This window comes from Heterodontus francisci, chromosome 26, assembly GCF_036365525.1.
Source record: "Heterodontus francisci isolate sHetFra1 chromosome 26, sHetFra1.hap1, whole genome shotgun sequence".
Taxonomy (NCBI): Eukaryota; Metazoa; Chordata; class Chondrichthyes; order Heterodontiformes; family Heterodontidae; genus Heterodontus; species Heterodontus francisci.
This window is the reverse complement of record NC_090396.1, coordinates 37,648,037-37,668,159: the sequence shown is the minus strand read 5'-3', so window position 1 is coordinate 37,668,159 and position 20,123 is coordinate 37,648,037. Positions and strand designations below refer to the sequence as shown.

The 20,123-nt window shown below is 41.2% G+C and overlaps 1 protein-coding gene across 10 annotated transcripts in view; it reads right to left on the bottom strand.

Annotated features, from left to right (window-relative positions):
• Nucleotides 1–10,434, bottom strand: part of arhgap44a (Rho GTPase activating protein 44a) — a 479,646-nt gene extending 469,212 nt beyond the window's left edge. For 9 of the 10 annotated variants that reach the window (XM_068058026.1, XM_068058032.1, XM_068058028.1 and 6 more), the window contains exon 1: nucleotides 10,139–10,434. In XM_068058026.1, the coding sequence (XP_067914127.1) occupies nucleotides 10,139–10,194 (56 nt within the window). In that variant the 5' untranslated portion in view covers nucleotides 10,195–10,434. The remainder of the gene's footprint in view (nucleotides 1–10,138) is intronic. The other variant, XM_068058027.1, reaches the window with a different exon arrangement.
• Nucleotides 10,435–20,123: the final 9,689 nt, after the last annotated feature.

Below are 20,123 nucleotides of genomic sequence, written 5' to 3'. Positions count from 1 at the left end.
CTGCAGACAATTCCAAGGCCTTAAATTCAACAGCGAGCTGCCTGGGAATGCCCAGCAGGGGTCTGCAACACACCAGTCTCATGTAAATGAGGTCCGTGACGCAATATCGGGTGGGCCTTCGGTCAACTCATTCCAGTACAGGGATTGATCTCTGTGCCCAGTTCATGCTGACGGGCCAGTGCAAACCAATTTTCAGGCCACCGTTTTAAATTTATATTTTACAGTAGATAGCATTTTTATTTAATTGTTTTTTAATGAGCATGCAAGCCCCACCAGCCATATTGGGTACTGGGCGCGGTGCCATTGCTGTTCCAAGTCTGTGAATTCAAAATAACATGACCTTTCAAATCAATTTTCCTTAGGCCATGTGCACTGAAATGATTAAAGATAATAGACAACAGATGTCCACAGTCTAGGGTCTTCCAATGAAACCTTCATCTTTAAATGTTTTTTTCTCTCTCTTTAGACCACTGCTTCACTGCCAGACCAAAAGGGCAAACAAGCAAACTAGTTCTACTCCCAAATCTCTCCCCAGTAGGTTCAGTAACCAGCTATTTGGGAAGTGTGCAAGAATACCTGGTGTAATTCTTCTTTCTTTCTCCTCTTCATATTTTTCTTCTCCATGAAGATACAATAAAAACCAGGGATAAGATAAAGCCATTCGCCCCATTAAAGCTCACTTGTCCCTCCAGTATATTAGCCTCTTATAAGTGAATTTTAGTCACCGTAATGTTGTTGCCTCCAATACTTGTTTGGTAAATAATTCCAAACATGTATCACTTTATGATATTGGTTCTAAATTCATGATTCACAAATTTGCATTTATGGCATCTGGTGCGAGTTTTTTTAGCAATGAAGCATACCATCTAAAATTTGATGTACTCAGATCAGATTCTCCATTCTCACAGCCACTGTCTTTCCAGACAGTAATGCTTACATGGATCTGTTCATCCATCAGCACCCTCTATAGCAAAGCTAGAGTCAGGAAATACACTGCAGAATAAACCGTACCAACCAGCCACTGCCTCCTTAGTTACCTAACATTCAGACAATTTATAGTTTCAGTGCTTTGCTCTAAAATAATCAAAAAGCTATAAGTTATTGTAAATAAAAAGTGTGCACTTACACACTGAAGCGAGAAATTATTTAATGTTGAATTGGCAATAAAAATGAATGCAGCTACCCCAAGGCAGAGTTGTGGAAATAATGCCATATCCTGGACTCCTATGGGTAATATATCTATATTACATTTTATTATGAAGTAGTGTATCACAACTGCAAGCAACTGTTTTAATAATTAATCTCCAAGTGGGAGAGTTAACATGCAGTGCCACAAAACAATAGAATCCAACCTCCACATGAAGGGAACAATATTATCAGCAACCCCTCTGCACCTATTTGTGGCCAGCTGAATGCATGGCCCAAGGAAACTAGAGGAGACAGAAGGTTGGTGGGGGGTGGTGGGAACTAAGGAATAATGCATTCACAATTCACAATTAGGGCGCAAATTGTTTTCAAGGGCTAAATGGATTGAATGGAATTATCAGTTTACAATGTCTGGGTTCTTTCCCGATCTATGTGTTCTCAAACTCTCATTGTTCGGACTCATGCATAGAAAATGGTCACTTAGGTGAGGTATCAAGGAGCAACTCGGCTGGCGGGTTCTGGGCACCTCCATCAACCAGTATCTTTTGGATCAAGGGGAGAAAACTGAGAGCTTAAACAAGGCAAAGTTTACAAAAGTGAAAAAAAATCAATACACTGCCTGTGTGGAGTTTGCAAGTTCTCCCTGTGTCTGCGTGGGTTTCCTCCGGGTGCTCCGGTTTCCTCCCACAAGCCAAAAGACTTGCAGGTTGGTAGGTAAATTGGCCATTATAAATTGCCCCTAGTATAGGTAGGTGGTAGGGAAATATAGGGACAGGTGGGGATGTGGTAGGAATATGGAATTAGTGTAGGATTAGTATAAATGGGTGGTTGATGGTCGGCACAGACTCGGTGGGCCGAAGGGCCTGTTTCAGTGCTGTATCTCTAAACTAAACTAAACATAAACATTAAACCTAAGGTTACCATTGACCAAACTTGAGGGAATTTTGTGATAAGTTATAGGGTTTAAGTCCTACTAGCTAACTTTAAAAAAAACAGTACCTTGTTATGTCATTGAAACATCTTAAAGAGCTTTACATGGTGAATTGCTTTTGCAGCACATTTTTGTGAATTTAATAGAAACCAACAATTGTAAAATTGAAACAATTTCAGCTATTGGAAGATGTACAACAATAATCATTATTTTCAGTAATAAGAACTCCAATTTCAAATCCAGTAGAAAAGAAGAACAGGACATTTGGCAACTTGCAGAATAATTTATTTTCTATTCAAATCCAACTGATCTTGGTTACTGTTATAACCTTTCTCAAGATGTTCCCATTCAAGTTGAAGGTATCACCTGACCTTTCACAGCCTGTACAAGCAAAACTATTTTTCCAAATCTAATTTGAAAGATTGCTATTGAGAACACAAAATTGTAGCAAAATACAAGACCACACTTGCATGAATTTCGGGTAGTTTTACATTCCAGTGTGGCAGCAGTGTTTCTCAAAAAATTAATTAATTTCTCATTTACAAGGACCATATGCCTTATCCAACAAACTAGCCATAAAGTACCACATATCAAGTACTTCAAAGCAAACATCTCCTTTACTGTAACAGTTTCAAGATGGTTGACTGCAGAACTACAGGAGTTCCCCTTTTTTTCCCCAATTCATAGCCAGGTGAGAAGGATGTGAGATTTACACTTTGACCTGTTGCCAGTTCCATCCATCAATATGTATTTGGAGTTAATGTTTATTTGAAAAGGATTAAACATTTATTTGCCCTTCCTTCAAGACTAGTTCTTGAGATCAGCCAAAGATTTGATTAACTGGAAGTATACATTAACAGAACACAACAATCTTTGATAGAGTTATTACGGCTAATTATTTATCATATAGCATAAAAGAATTATTTTACATTTTTCTAGAGATTATGGGCATAATTTTAAGCAAAGCTGCCTGTCAGGAAACTGACAGGATCAGGTGGAAAGCTAGTTTTATACCCCACCCCCAATTCTCCACTGACAATGGGGATAAAAGTGGGTTGGGTGCAAAGCATTGCATCTAAGCTCATCAGTTTCCCCATAGGCGAGTAGGTTAAAATTACCTCCAATATTTTCAATATTATTTCCTTACTTAAGCACTGTTGCTTCTATTCAGAGGAATTATAATAAATTTAGGAACAATTTTAACTAGATCCTGAAAAGCTGAGCGTATTTGATGATGTCAGCAAAACACTGAAAGCTTTAAACACATTTGAAAGCTTTATCCTTTTCTTTCAAAAAAGGATGACAGGATATCACAAATTACCTCATTCACATAATCACTTCAGAAAATAAATTTTATTTCAATTTGATGCAGAAAAGCAGGCATCTCATTTTGAGAATGGTGGGGAGAAGAGGCAGAGACTCCTGTGTGGTTATTTTACAGTCAGAATCCTGGACCACTTTTAAGTAATCAATACCTCAACTTGAATTTACTGTCCTTTTCACACCTGCTCAATCCCTTCTGGCTGACAATTATGATATGCATTAGCCAGATATATGAGAAAATGTCCATTCTCAAAATGAGATACCTCCTTGAGGTGGGTCCCAGAAAAGTATTGGCAGCTGGTGATACCAAAAGCGATTAGGCATGCCAGCCTCTTCAATGGGTGTACGTGCATTCTACCAACAGGGTCCGGCCAGGAACGTGGCCTGGACATCCAAAGAGGCAATTTAAAACAAGTTTTGTGTTGGTCTTCTTGTTCAGGGGTCGATCTAACACTGGCAGGGTCAGGGAGGGGGGCTGTCAATGTCATTAGGACCAGGGGCAGACAGATGCCAGAGATGCTCTCAAAGTGGCATTTGTGCAGCCATTGGGATCGCTGACCATGGAGTTTCATGGCCACAAACATCTATTTATGCTTTAATAATTCTTTATGGAGTTAACAATAGTACTTTCAGTTTGCAGTCAGAAGAGCGTGGCTTCAAGCCCTTCTTCTGCAAAACTGAATGGGATACTTTCCTTTGGACAAGATGTTAAATCAAGGTGCTATCTGGCTGTTCAAGTGGCTCATACAATTTATTGGCTATGAAGTGCTTTTGGATGTCCTAAGTGTTAATTGTGTTTACTCATCTAGAGGGAGATGGTGGCATAGTAGTAATGTCACTAGGCTAATAATCCAGAGCCCACTACTATAGGGACGTGGGTTCAAATCCCAACATAGCAGATAATTAAGTTTAAATTCAATTAATAAATCTAGAATTAAAAGCTAGTCTAATGGTGACCATGAAACTATTGTCAATTGTTGTAAAAACCCATCTGGTTCACTACTCTACTTTCGGGAAAGAAATCTGCCATCCTTATCTGGTCTAGCCTACATGTGACTCCAAACCCACATCAATGTGGTTGACTCTGAAATGGCCTAGCAAGCCATTTAGTTCCAGGGCAATAAATGCTGGCCTAGCCAGCAACACCCACCTCCCACAACAAATTAATTTTAAAAAATTATACCCAGGTGAAAGGTGTTACTTGAGTGTATATATATATAAAACTGAAACTAAGTGAAGGTTCGAGTGAGGTGCTGCATGTTTAATCTTTTTACATCGTAAAATAAATGCAAGACTGAGTAAAGATTGGATCCAGCATATTCCTTCAACAACTGGCCTTCTGAAGTATAACACTAAGGACTTAAAATTAGACGGCAAACATCTATTCAAAGAGCAAGAGGTTCTCCAGTTGTCCTGGCCAACACTCTTCCCTTAACCAAAAGCACCAGAAGCAGGTTAACAGGTCATTCATCACATTGCTGTTTGTGGGACCTTGTTGTGTTGACAATAGCTGCCATATTTACCGACAAAACAACAGTAATTGCACCATGCAATTAATTCTATCTGAAATTCCTAATACAGAGGGAAAGGCAAGTCCTCCCCTTCTTAAAAATAATCAGGAATAATCACAGGAAACATATTTGGAAAGTAAAATTACAGACAGCGTTTTACAATGCAACTTTTTATACCAGTTATATACATCTTTTGTTGCTATTGTTATTTTGGAAGCAAATGAAAAGCAAGTGTGAAACAAACCATTCAACAAATTAAATTTATTTTTGACCTCTGTCCCAGTTGTTTGGCAAATATATTCAGTGAGCAGCTGAGCCATAACATTCAGGGAAGTCTCTGAAACCAGGCTGACTTCAAATTTGTTCTACGTCAATCTGCAGACGTAATAGGGACACCACAACTGCCCTCAATACTCGCTGCAATAGTGAAAGAAAAGTCTGCTGCTACATTTGGCTGCAAGCCTCTTGGATTAGCGACAGGAACCCCAGCCAGGGTTCCTAACCCTGATTGCTGTTCAGCAAATTCTGCTGCAATTATACATGTTGATAGGTTCTTGACACTCACTCGGAAGAGGAAACAAGAGGAGAAAATTGACAAAGAAAAAAATTAAAATGACTGAAAATTACAATTTTCTAACCTTAAAAACATTTTCAATACAAGTTAAGTATTCAAAGCATATCCAGAAACTCAACACACACAGATATTTACTGTAAAACCCTACAAACGGCAGTGGAATTACTTTGCAAATACAGTTCCCACTGCTTATAACAGATGAGTTTGTGAGAATGTGATTTGACTGCTATGTGCAAAGGTCAATATAATCTGGTAGCATTAATAAAATTTAAAAATAAAGAAGCAGAGATTCAAAACAACTTTAATATAACACACATATGGTTGGGCAGTAGAAAGTTAGCAGCAGTGACCTAATCTGTTGATTCAGATACTAACAAACTGTTGAAGTTCCAACACAACGGTTTACACCAACATTCAAGGGGATTTTTGTCTTGTAATTCACTTCCACCAACCTGCTATCTCCTGTGATGCGGACGTAGCTTTGCAATAGTTTTCTGTGATGCCAAATCTACATTTTAAATTGTAAAGAAATGGAAGCCTAGGGAAAGTAAAGTCTGAGAACTAGTGAGTAAGCACAGCTGTTTCTGCCTAAAACAAACAGATCACTTAAGATACGATGACTGGCAATTTGGAAATAGTTTTAACCTTTTCCTACTCTGACTCTGTAGGTAGGAAATAAAATGATGATATAAGTGGTAACACAATTAAACATGAAATCACTATCTTTATATGATCTTTCACAATCTCCATCACACACAGCAATTATCTTTATCAACACTTGTTTCCCATCTTGTAAAAAAAGGAATTCTAGCCAAAACAGATTACAGTACACAAAGCTGAAGTAGTAACAATCCATTTTCTAATAATAATTGGAACAAGCTTATATTGAGTGAACAGAAGTAGAGGTCCTGAAAATGTGCTGTCATTCCAGGGAAAGCACCTCAAGTTAGACAAGGTACCAGATAGGCTGGATCTCAAGTCCTTACATCCCAGGGTTTAGGAGGGGTGCAGTATAGGACTGGTATATCTGAGGAGACCAGATGTGCTTTGCTAACAACATTGAGCCACCCTGGGTGGCAAGGAAAGAATTCTGGTCTGGACCCATGAAGAACAAACTAAGATTTTCTTTTTAAAAGGTTAGCTCAATGTATCATTGATCTTTTGTTTCCAGAGAGCCCCCATGCTCAGACCTAGAATTATTCAGCCACAATTTGCTGCTTCTTTGACAGATGGTTGTCCAGGATGTACCCCTAGTGACATGGGTACCAACATGCCCACGTTAATGTGAACCTCCTGATTGTACAAACTTTGACTGTCTTGGGCACTTACACTGAATGAATTCCTCCTGCCCCGAGCCTCTACAGATTTTCAGGACGAATAATCCATACATAAAAGCAGCCATGGCTATGGTACCAAAATATATCAGTGACAAGTATTGATTCTGCCACACTTTTATCTCTGAATTTATATTGGTTTCAGTGAAAGGTATAAATACAACTTTTGTTTAAAATGAACCTAAACATCAGCATTAAATCTAGTACTCTCTGATCAATTTCACTCAATAATCAATTGTGCTTCCAAGGAGGAGCCTTGCTTGTTACCATACTTTTCCAATCTTAACACAAGTCCCAGTTACACAGAATCTACAGCATTCCACATGAGCTCCTGCTACTCTAATTACCTCTTCACATCCTGCCCTATAAGCCTCTATTCATACATCAGGCTTCCCCTTAAATGTGTCAATGCTAATGTGTAAATCTGAAAATCATTGAACTAAGAATGAATTTTCAGATACCAAACATGCTTGAATTTCATTAATGAAATATGATTAATTAAGGAGATACTCATTTGAATATTAGAAATTACTTAGTCCTGAATTTAAGTAAACTTAAAAAGTCAGCAAGATATAAGTTGGGGTCTTGCAGTTATAACGACAGCAAAACTGTCAGTGTTCACCGTCATTACTACTGTGACACAGACTTTTGGCATCTGCACATGTGCAGTTAAACCTGGAAATTCAGAAACTGCTGTCAGTGATTCCCTGCTCCTCCACAGGGTGCACTGTTGAAGTCGCCGCAGACAGCAACCTTTAGCAATCATTTGAATTGTGAACTTCTCCTTTAAGCTGAAAAGGCTTTGCCTTGTTAAATGAGATGTAACTAGGTTTTTAGCAGTATACTAAGTCATAGCTACTGCTGAACAACCTCTCTGGCCCTGAAAAACTAATTTTGCAATGTCAGATTTCTACATTATGATTTTTAAAAGATCCATATAAGAAAAAATTTTATTTCTGTAAAGTTTGTTTTTGATATTTCAGCTTCTATCTTGCTATCATATGTATGCTCCAATCTTTATCTGTAAAATTCATGTACAAGGAAGGATAGTCAGTCCATTTTACTTCCTGGTTTGCTGTCTATGAGAATTTTTTAATGTGATTGGCTGTTTAGCCAGCTTGATGACATCACTGTTGCAGAATGCCTGGAGTTCCCCTTGACTTGGTGCCATAATTAAACCAAGTCAGAAATGATGAAATCCAAACCACAGAAATTTCGAGATATTTGTCATGGCAACTTTCTTCGAGGTCAACAGCAAGCGCTGTCACTTTGCCACTGACTGCACAATCCTAGCCATCAGTTTGCATTCAGATTTAACACTCCTAGGGGGGACTTTTATGGTGTTGAGCTATCACTGAATGCTAAGGACACAAGTCCAGTTTCCCATTCTGCTTCATTCCCAACCTCAGTGACATCAAGCTGGGAGCATCAATGAAAGGCTTGCAACATATCCCAAAAAATATGTTTTTGTTATCCTATGCTCAATATTAAGAATTTCTTGCTTCACCCTGAGTGGAGAACCGGGTACAGCTGGGATGCAGGGCAGCACAGTGCCGCAGTGGTTAGCACTGCAGCCTCACAGCTCCAGGGACCCGGGTTCGATTCCGGGTACTGCCTGTATGGAGTTTGCAAGTTCTCCCTGTGTCTGCGTGGGTTTTCTCCGGGTGCTCCGGTTTCCTCCCACAAGCCAAAAGACTTGCAGGTTGATAGGTAAATTGGCCATTATAAATTGTCACTAGTATAGGTAGGTGGTAGGGAAATATAGGGACAGGTGGGGATGTTTGGGAGGAATATGGGATTAGTGTAGGATTAGTATAAATGGGTGGTTGATGTTCGGCACAGACTCGGCGGGCCGAAGGGCCTGTTTCAGTGCTGTATCTCTAATCAAAAATTCAGGCAAATACTTCCAAAGCCCATAACGCATGCCTAATATATTGTCTTACTAATTTATGGTATAGGATTTTAACGAATAGCTCCAAAATGTAAGAATTTTTGTTTACAAATTGAGGGAAAATTTATGAAGCGATCTGGCAAACTAGGTCACATGAAATCTCTGGCAAATTGTTCAACTTCTGAAATTGCATTGCTGAAGCATTTCAAGACTGTAGGTCATTTATCTACATCGGTGTGCGTGTGTCCCATTCGGAGTATAGTTTTGCCATCCTTATTTGCAAGATTGGATGTCAAATTTCTCCACCTGAAACCAGATAAAATCATTGGAACCGCATTGCCCTCTTTCCCTTGTACATCTATAATTAACAGCTATTTTTTTCTTCCTCTTCACAAACACTAGTGATTAAACACAAAGCAAGGATCGAACAAATTTTCATCTTGCGTCTGACAAGCGCCAGAGCCGCTTGTTTCGTCCTGTTGGGTTTAAAGCATTAATGTTAGCAGGTCGGGGGTGTCTATTTGTGATATACACCACTATAAATGGACGGGGAAGGCAAGCGTGCAAATCAAGTCGCCCCACATTAGAGAAAATGCAGCAAAATGTCCAAAGCTTGCTCATTTTTTTTGCGAGAGCATTTTTTTTAGCGCAGGTACCTCCTAAAACGTAAACATGTTTTTTAATGCCACCTTGTGGCATGCATTGCGCAGGGAAAAGGTCGAGATCACTGATTCTTGTGGTAGAATTGTTAATTGGATTTCAACAATTACAGTAAATCTCGATATTCTAAAAGGAAACCTCACCGAAAGATGGTATCGCCTTTTTTTTTCTCTGCTTGCAATGCGCAAGGTGTATTAATATATTGACATCAACCACGCCTCCCACTTCAGCCAGGAGACCAAGTCCCTATACCGCAATCCTGTAATAAGACACGTCAGATTCCCTTTCCAAATCCTAACACACTTCATGACCTCAAATATTTAAGATTTCATTCATTTTCAGCTTCCATGGGCATCACGAAATCGACCCCGACGCAAGATTGTGTGTGTGTGTGACCGTGGGGTGGGGATAGAATATTCTTCCCTTTTTCTCAAATTGTGGCAGATCGCTGACAATTTCATTTAAAAAAAAGAAATGGATTAAGACCTTGCTCCTCCGCCGTCACTTTCGGTTTCAGCGAAGCCCCTTCTGCCCGACACAGGCTCCTGGTTCCAGAGACTGAACGAGCGCAGCAGCAACAACAGCGGAGAGACAGAGGGGGGAGAAAACAACAAGCGCTGCATTCCTGAGCTAAACTCTCTGCAGTCGCTCGCATCGCTCTGCCGGGGCATGTTTCCAGGGTGCAGATAGATGACAGGCATTATTGGTGTCACTATTATTAACATTAAATATAAAGATATGGGTAAGACATTGCAATCCTGAGCCTACCTGCCCACCGTCTGGTTGGCGAGCTGTCGCATCCGATTGAACTGCTTCTTCATCATTTACTGGGGAACGAACCGGTGGAATAAAAGAACATTTCATTGATAATAACCCATGCAAGCTGATCGCGGGGACAGTACTCCTTCGCCTTTCTTCTTCTCGGTCACACTACGTGGTGACTGGCATTTTGTTTTTGTCTCTCTCTTCCTCTCGTTACTTTTCCTCCGACCTGGTGACAGCAGCAGCAGCAGCGACAACTCCCTCCTCCCCCCGGTTTCCCTGGGAGCGCTTGGACCATATTCTGTCCTGGGAGGCAGTGCAGCCTCCTCCCACCGCGCATGCGGCTGCTCCCCGCAGGCATTATGGGATGTGTAGTTCCAGCGCCTCCTTTTGTCTGATTGTTAGAGGAGGGAGCGGGAAGGGGAAGGAACTACAACTCCCAGGAAACCTTGCGCACCGTATTTACCCATACACCTGTCGCGGAATTCCGTATTTTACAGCTGGAGAACCGCGGCCTCGTTTGGCCATAAAATAATCAGCAATGCAACATGGAAGGGATGCTTTGCACAAGCCACCCTTGTTACAGTAGGCTCCCATATGAGACGTTCGATTGTCATATTATACTGAGGGCAGCACAGTGGCGCGGTGGTTAGCACCGCAGCCTCACAGCTCCAGCGATCCAGGTTCAATTCTGGGTGCTGCCTGTGCGGAGTTTGCAAGTTCTCCCTGTGACTGCGTGGGGTTTCGCCGGGTGCTCCGGTTTCCTCCCACAGCCAAAGTCTTGCAGGTTGATGGGTAAATTGGCCATTGTAAATTGCCCCTAGTATAGGTAGGTGGTAGGAGAAGGTGGGGATGTGGTAGGAATATGAGATTAATGTAGGATTAGTATAAATGGGTGGTTTATGGTCGGCACAGACTCGGTGGGCTGAAGGGCCTGTTTCAGTGCTGTATCTCTAAATAAAAAAATTTTAAAAAAGAATTCTGTACATTTTCAGGTTTTTTTCCAATATCCAACATTCAGGGCTAGTTGTCCCCGACACAAAAACTGAAAATGCTGGAAATACTCAACAGGTCAGGCAGCATCTGTGGAGAGTGAAACAGTTAAAAGTTAACGATGTAACAGGTTTTAAACAAGTACAGAGACGGGGAGGGTGGGGGGAGTGGTAGAGGAAAGAACATAAGGGAAGGTCTGTGAGAGGGTGGAAGGCAGTAGAGATTAAATGACAAAAGGAATGATGTTGCAAGGCAAAATAGAGTGGTAATGGGACAAGAAAAGAAACAAAAGTTTTCAATGGCATCTAATTTGTTTACTTTATTCACGAGTAGAAACTCGGCATGCTGTTCAACTGAGACAGATTGATGAAATGGTCTGACAAAAGGAAGATGCAATTTAATGCAGGTAAGTGTGAATTATGCACGTTGGGAGAAACAAGATGGAACAACAGTATAATCGAAATGGTACTATTTGAGGGGGTTGCAAGAGCATAAGATTCACAAATCTTTGAGAGTGGCAGGGCAAGTTGATAAGGCCATTAAGAAAATGTATGGGATACTTGGCTTTGTTAATAGGGACACTGAATACAGAAAGAAGAAAGTCATGATGATCCTTTACAAATCTCTGGTTAGGTCTCAGCTGGAGTATCTTGTACATTTTCTGGACACCAGACTTTAAGAAGGATATCAAGACATTGGAGAGACTATAGAGGAGTTTTACCAGGAAGATATCAGGGATGACAGACTTCAGTTGGTGAATATGGGATTTTTCTCCCTGGAGCAGAGAAGGTTAAGAGGACAGTTAATAGACACATTCAAAATTATAAGAACTTAAGAACCTAAGAAATAGGAACAGGAGTAGTCCATTTGGCCCTTCAAGCCTGCTCTGCCATTCAATAAAATTGTGGCTGATCCTCTACCTCAACTTCACTTTCTGTCCTATTCCCATATCCCTTGATTTCCTTAGTATCCAAAAATCTATCAATTTCAGTCTTGAATATACTCAACAACAGAGCATCCACAGTTCTTTGTGGTAGAGAATTTCAAAAATTCACAACCCTTTGTGGGAAGAAAGTTCTCCTCACTCAGTCCTAAATGGCCAGCCCCTTATGAAGGGTTTTGATAGAGCAATCAGGGAGAAACAGTTTCTGCTTGGATTTGCATTTGGTAATCAAACATCATAGATTTAAAATAATTAGCAAAAGAGCTAAAGGGGAAATGAGGAGAAATCTCACTTAAGACCTAAAAATAATGGAGCTGATGACTTAAAAATCATTTACTACATCAGATTTTCATTTTAAAATCACTTTTAAATGATACTAAAAATAATTTGAGATCCTAAAGGATTTGTTTCTTTCCAGAGTACACATAACAATGATCTCCGAGCCAAAGATATGGGAAGGAAAAATGTTTCAGCAAAATTCCTGAAGCTTAAGCAACAAAACTGTGTTGTGCCAAGTAAAAATAAATATCCATGGAGAAACCAGAGTTAGCTTCATGTTTGTCTGTCCTTTTAGAGTTCAAACTAAAAGTGGCTTCAGAAAACATCAGGCCAGATTTTCGTGTCAAAATAATAGAGGCTAATTGCGCTCACTGTTATTTCTGGGTAAATGGTAAAACAGCTTCAAACAAGGGGCAGATTGTGGTTAAATGCAAATGTCCAAAAGTTGCTGTTTGCATTGAGCCACTCCACCATTAACTTAGCGAAAATGGCATCTCGCTGTCTGCCTCCCCATTGACATGCATTGAAATGTCGTGAAATTGCTGTACTTGACCAATCTTCTTCTTCTTTGGCCTCCTTGTCTCAAGAGACAATGGGTAAGCGCCTAGAGGTGGTCAGTGGTTTGTGGAGCAGTGCCTGGATTGGCTACAAAGGCCAATTCTAGAGTGACAGACTCTTACACAGGCGCTGCAGATAAAATTGGTTGTCTGGGCTGTTACACAGTTGGCTCTCTCCTTGCACTTCTGTCTTTTTTCCTGCCAACTGCTAAGTCTCTTCGACTCGCCACTCATTCGCCCCGCCTTTATAGTGGTCCGCCACCTCAGGCGATCACTGGCAACTGACTCCCACAACTTGTGGTCAATGTCACAGGACTTCATGTCACATTTGCAGACGTCTTTAAAGTGGAGACATGAACAGCTGGTGGGTCTGATACCAGTGACGAGCTCGCTGTACAATGCGGCCTTGGGGATCCTGCCATCTTCCATGCGGCCAAGCCATCTCAGGCGCCGCTGGCTCAGTAGGGTGTATATGCTGGGGATGTTGGCCGCCTCGAGGGCTTCTGTGTGGGAGATACGGTCCTGATGCCAAGGATTCTTCGGAGGCAGTGAAAATGGAATGAGTTGAGACATCGCTCTTGGCTGGCATACGTTGTCCAGGCCTCGCTGCCCTAGAGCAAGGTAATGAGAACACAGGTTTGAAACACTAGGACTTTTGTGTTTTGTCAGTGCGTCATTTTCCCACACCCTCTTGGCCAGTCTGGACATAGCAGCGGATGCCTTTCCCATGCACTTGTTGATTTCTGCATCGAAAGACAGGTTACTGGTGATAGTTGAGCCTAGGTAGGTGAACTCTTGAACCGCCTCCAGAGCGTGGTCGCTGATATTGATGGAGCATTTCTGATGTCCTGTCCCATGATGTTTGTTTTCTTGAGACTGATGGTTAGGCCAAATTCGTTGCAGGCAGCCGCAATTCTGTCAATTGGAAAGATGAATGAGAATGGACAGAGACTACTGGAGTTGTGTACCTATCACAACTTCTGCATCACCAACCTGTTCTTTCATACTAAATCCTGTCACCAGGTTTCATGGAGACACCCAAGATCACGTCGTTGGCACCAGCTGGACCTCATCGTCACAAGGCGAGCCTCTATAAACATTGTCCAAATTACACGCAGCTTCCACAATGCGGACTGTCACACCGACCACTCCCTGGTGTGCAGCAAAGTTAGACTCAAACCAAAGAAGCTACATCACTCCAAGCAGAAGGGCCTCCCGCGCATCAACACTAACAGAATTTCTTATCCACAGCTGTTATATAAGTTTCTAAATTCATTTGAAAAAGCCCTTCAAAACACTCCTGTAGGCGATGTAGAGATGAAGTGGGCCCACATCAGAGATGCCATCTATGACTCAGCAATGAACACCTTTGGCAAATGTGAGAAGCAGAATGCAGACTGATTTCGATCTCACTTTGAAAAGCTGGAACCTGTCATAGCCGCTAAGCGCACTGCACTGTTGAACTACAAGAAAAGCCCCCAGCAAGTTTACATCTGTAGCACTTAAAGTAGCCAGAAGCGCTGCACAAAGAACAGCCAGGCGCTGTGCAAATGACTACTGGCAACACCTATGCAGTCATATTCAGCTGGTTTCTGACACCAGAAACTTCAGAGGAATGTATGATGACATTAAGAGAGCATTTGGGCCAACCATCAAGAAGATCTCCCCCCCCCCCCATCAAATCTAAATCAGAGGAAACGGTCACTGACCAATGCAAGCAAATGGACCGCTGGGTGGAGCACCAACTAGAATTGTACTCCAGGAAAAATGTTGTCACTGATACCGCCCTCAATGCAGCCCAGACTCTGCCAGTCATGGATGAGCTGGACGAACAGCCAACAAAATCGGAACTCAGTGATGCCATTGATTTTCTAGCCAGTGGAAAAGCCCCTGGAAAGGATGGCATTACCCCTGAAATAATCAAGAGTGCCAAGCCTGCTATACTGTCAGCACTCCACGAACTGCTTTGCCTGTGCTGGGATGAGGGAGCAGTGCCACAGGACATGCGCAATGCCAATATCATCACCCTCTATAAGAACAAGGGTGACTGTGGTGACTGCAACAACTACCATGGAATCTCCTTGTTCAGCATAGTTGGAAAAGTCTTCACTCAAGTCATTTTAGATAGACTCCAGAAGCTGGCTGAGCGTGTCTACCCTGAGACACAGTTTGGCTTTCGAGCAGAGAGATCCACCATTGACATGCTGTTCTTCCTTTGCCAGCTACAGGAGAAATGCTGCAAACAGATGCCCCTCTATGTTGCTTTCATAGATCTCACCAAAGCCTTTGACCTCGTCAGCAGACGTGGTCTCTTCAGACTACTAGCAAAGATCGGATGTCCACCAAAGCTACTAAGTATCATCACCTCATTCCATGACAATATGAAAGGCACAATTCAGCATAGCAGTGCCTCATCAGACCCCTTTCCTATCCTGAGTGGTGTAAAACAGGGCTGTGTTCTCGCACTTACGCTGTTTGGGATCTTCTTCTCCCTGCTGCTCTCACATGCATTCAAGTCTTCAGAAGAAGGAATTTTTCTCCACACAAGATCAGATGGCAAGTTGTTCAACCTTGCCCATCTTAGAGCGAGGACCAAAGTACGGAAAGTCCTCATCAGGGAACTCCTCTTTTCTGACGATGCTGCATTAACATCCCATACTTGACCAATAGATACAAACTAAACCCACAACAGATACTTAGGATTAGTAAATACAAGTGTAAGAACCCTTTTAATGAGGTGGTAAATGTTAATTATTGCTTATCAACCTCTCTGGCCTGAAAATTAACTCTGATTCCTTCAGGTTGTAACATGTTAGGAGATTACAAAAATGCCAATTTTTTTCCCCTTATTTTTCCTTTTTGTCCCTTGTTTCTCTCCCTGTTAATTTATTCTTTCTCTCTCTCTCTTTCTCTTTCTGTAACAGATGTGAAATTTGCCCCCTTTAATTCACCTTCTTCCTCAGTCCTTCTTCTGTTTATTTCCTAATCCTTAGGCGTCACTGGTTAAGGTTGTTGGTTGCCCTGTTCACTCAGGTTCCAGATGCCCTGCACCATTATGAGTTCGCACTTTCAGCAACTTAATGGGCAAAAAGGCTTTGTGTGTACACAGTGCTGGAATCACTGTGTGCAAAATCTAGGCTGGCTGAACTTCCTGTGGCCCAAAACCAGTGAGATGCCTCGAGACATGCATTTGACATCTGCAGTTTGCCAGTCAGATTAAAATCAGGCCTTAGGCTTCAGTCTTGCAACAGCCTCTTTCCCACCAGAATGGGCAGGCAGGCAGTGCCCTGAGTTGGTCAGCCACCCAACTATACTCTCACCACCATTTTCATTTTGGGGGGCTGGGGGGAGACATTGGCGTAGTGGTAATGACACTGAGCCAATAATACAGAGGCCCAGCCTAATGACCTGGGACCTTAGATTCAAATCCCACCATGCAGCTGGTAGAATTTAAATTCAATTAATTAATAAAAATCTGGAATTGAAAGCTAGTCTCAATAATGGTGCCATGAAACTATCATCAATTTCCATAAAAACCCATCTGGTTCACTCATGTTCTTAAGGGAAGGAAATCTGCTGTTCATACCTGGCCTGGCCTACATGTGATTGCAGACCCACAAAAATGTGGTTGACTCATAACTGCCCTCTGAAATGGCCAAGTAAACCACTCAGTTGTCAAGGGCAATTAAGGATGGGCAACAAATGCTGGCCTTGCCAGCAATGCCCATATCCTATGAAAGAATAAAAAAAACTCTTCCTCCATCATTGACTCATGTTAAACCAGTGCTTTTTGCAATGTTGGTACTTAATTCAACCCGAGCTAAGCTTCTCACCCCATGTATTCTCCATCACAAAGACTACCTTTCCTCCCTCTATAACATTGCTTGCCTTCACCCCTGACTTGACCCATCCAACACTGAAACGCTCACCCATTCCTTGGTCATCTCCAGAACCAATTATTCCAATGCTCTTCCGGACGGCCTCCCATCCATCACTCTCCATGAACTTCAGCTCATCCAAAACTCTTATCATATCCTGTTTGTCTTGCTTATCTATAAGCTCTATCATAGCTAACCTGCATCTAGCTTCTTAAGTCCACTTCTGGCCTCATCACTCCGACCTCTATATATTCCTACCTGCACCCGCACAAAATTCTGTTCCTCTGACTCTGACCTTTTATGGAATTCCCTCTAAGCCCCACCTTTAGCAGCTGTTTATGCACAATATCCCTAAACCCTTCCATCGCTCCATGGTCACCCTCCTGATATCTTCTTCTCAGCATCCTTTTCATCTGATTACACCTCTGTGAATCAGGTTGGGACATTTGTTGATGTTAAAGGCATTCATATAAATGCAAGCAATTTTATGGAGTCTTGGGAGAGAATTTGAATCATAGAAGATTTTCAACTTGTTTAAGAGCAGTTGGACCATACACATTAATTTTGAAATGAACTAATTGCAGCCAAGCTGTCAATCTAAACTTAGCACTAGGCATAAGAGGGCTTGAAATGAATGAGAGAGCTGTTAAAGCAAGTCAATAAATGATGGGTGCAATGCTTTATAAAGCAGGAAGAGCATAAAGCCAATGAAATGTATTTTAACCAGCATGAGTCTCATATAAAATGAATTAAACAGGATAGACTTGCTGATCAGCTGCTAAACGCATATTACAAACCAAGCCTTAAGTTTACAGAAAAAAGATGGATATATGCTGTACTTGTGATGCGCAATGGCTTTTGTGATTTAAAAATTCTACAGTGGTCTGTACCTCAGCTGTTTCAAATAGATGTGTTGTTTGTATTTTGAATAATTTCAGACTGAAGAGCGTAGAAGAGTTAGGATTGCCTGCATCACCACCAGAACAGACTTTATGTCCCAGGTTTGCCCATCAATTTGGGATGTGCTGTCCAATTACATGTTCTATACTCTTCAAACATACAGTAGAGCAGCTACTGGTACCATCACAAGTGGAGAATATCAGATTTTATTAAGATGCAATTGTGGAAGCAAACATTTAAATAAAACAGTTCTCATATTAGTTAATATCCATTTGTGACAACAATGTCCTCAGTTTGTAAGAGAAAGGAGCAATATTTTCTTAGCAAAAAGAGACCACTGGATGTGAAAAATTCGCTTGATAAGATTTTCAAATCAAGCATCTTCTGTATTGTAGATTGCTATGTCAGAAAAAGTTTTCAATCCAGGGTTTTGATACCAATATCCCAAATTTCCTCTTTACCCCTCCTTTTCTGAAGGCAACAATTCATGCTGAGATATAGCATCATGAATGACTACTGTCCTTTGGTACCCTGGTGAAGTGATCTTTGGAAAAAGTCAAGGATTTGGAGAGGTTAAAGATAGCCCAAATGGGAGATAGCAAAGACTTTAATAAGATGTGTATCTTCGTGCATCACAGGGCAATATCTGTCAATACATTTCTAATTAGGCCTTTTAAATATTTCTGTATAACAGATAGGCACCTCTGAGCAAGTTAGTTGATTTAAGAGCTAATATGTAAAAATTAAGTTGCCAAAAATACTTAGCATTACATTTAATGAAGCATTGCCAATCCTAAGGAATGCAATGTCTTTCTTCACCTGTCTCAGCATCAAGTACTTCCAGGTCAGCTATAGTGTAAGAGCTGCAAAGTAAAGCTGTCACCCTCAGCCCAGTCTTCAGTAAAAAAAAACCCACCTACATCAGCATCAATATTTTTCCTTCTCCACATCAGGTATCATTAAGAACATAAGAAAATTTAGAGCAAAATAAGGTTATTCAGTCTATCAAGTCTATTCCTGTCAACAGACCATGGGCAATTTGAACTAATTTGGACACTACTTGGGCGGCACAGTGGCGCAGTGGTTAGCACGGCAGCCTCACAACTCCAGGGACCCGGGTTCGATTCTGGATACTGCCTGTGCGGAGTTTGCAAGTTCTCCCTGTGACTGTGTGGGTTTTCGCCAGGTGCTCTGGTTTCCTCCCACAGCCAAAGACTTGCAGGTGATAGGTAAATTGGCCATTGTAAATTGCCCCTAGTGTAGGTAGGTGGTCGGGAATATGGGATTACTGTAGGGTTAGTATAAATGGGTGGTTGTTGGTCGGCACAGACTTGGTGGGCTGAAGGGCCTGTTTCAGTGCTGTATCTATAAATAAAATAAATAAATAAATAACTTTAACTTAGTTAAAAGTTACAAAAATATAAAGCTTTGTGAACCACCAAGGTGATTTCACAATATATCATTCAACATGACAAGTTGCATTTCACAGATGATGTTTTCATGCCTCTACCACCAGAGAAATGTACTGTCCATTAAAATATTAGATTATCTATATCTATATATTATAAATGTTAATGCTATTCTTAGTCAAGTATCTATCCAGTTCTACTTTAAAGGCATGAATCAACCATAGTGTATTTTTCAGGTGGGAATCAAATTCACATAATGTGATGTGAAAATTACTTCTAATCTTAAATCACACTTGAAGATTGTGACTTTTGTGCTCTTCAAGTTCTGTGCTACAGTTCAATGTAACTTACTGCGCTACCGAGTAATTTCATTTAAAATTGCAAGTGCCAGTCTGTAATTGCGCTTGGGGAAGAAAAGATTGTGCACATTAACCCAGATTTTTACTGTTCAACAAGAGTTTATTGGTGACTATATTAAGTTCAGAGGTTGAGCATGAGAAAGGTTTATAGAAAGAAACCACCATAAATCTCTTATCACTTGTTGTTGACTTGCTTCTGCTGGCCATATCACTGGATATAACTTCCCTAATATATATGTTTACAGCACAGAGCATAATTAAAAATATCATCTCTATTCATATAATAGTCAATTCTTATCAGTTTTGTCAATTGACATTACACCAGTTTTTACAACTAATGGGAAACAGTCTTTATCATATTCAAAGCAAAATCACTAGCATTGGACTGTTTTGCTAGAATCTTTAATTTTGCAGTAGCTAGTATAAGCATGTGCCATTTAGCCAGAGGTAAATTTTGCTTTAGATGGTGTTCCATTTGTTTAAGAAGATAGTTTGAGGAGATCTCATTTATGTTGACACATACTGGGCTGAATTTTGTTGAGCTCCTGATGACAGGCTCAGTGGCGGACAGACCAGCAGATTGCAGTGGCAACGGCACGCCACGGAGCTCGATGCCAGGCCTGATCCTCTCGGCGGAGGCAAGGCTCCGTGGCGGCCCCTCTGCCGCTCAGCA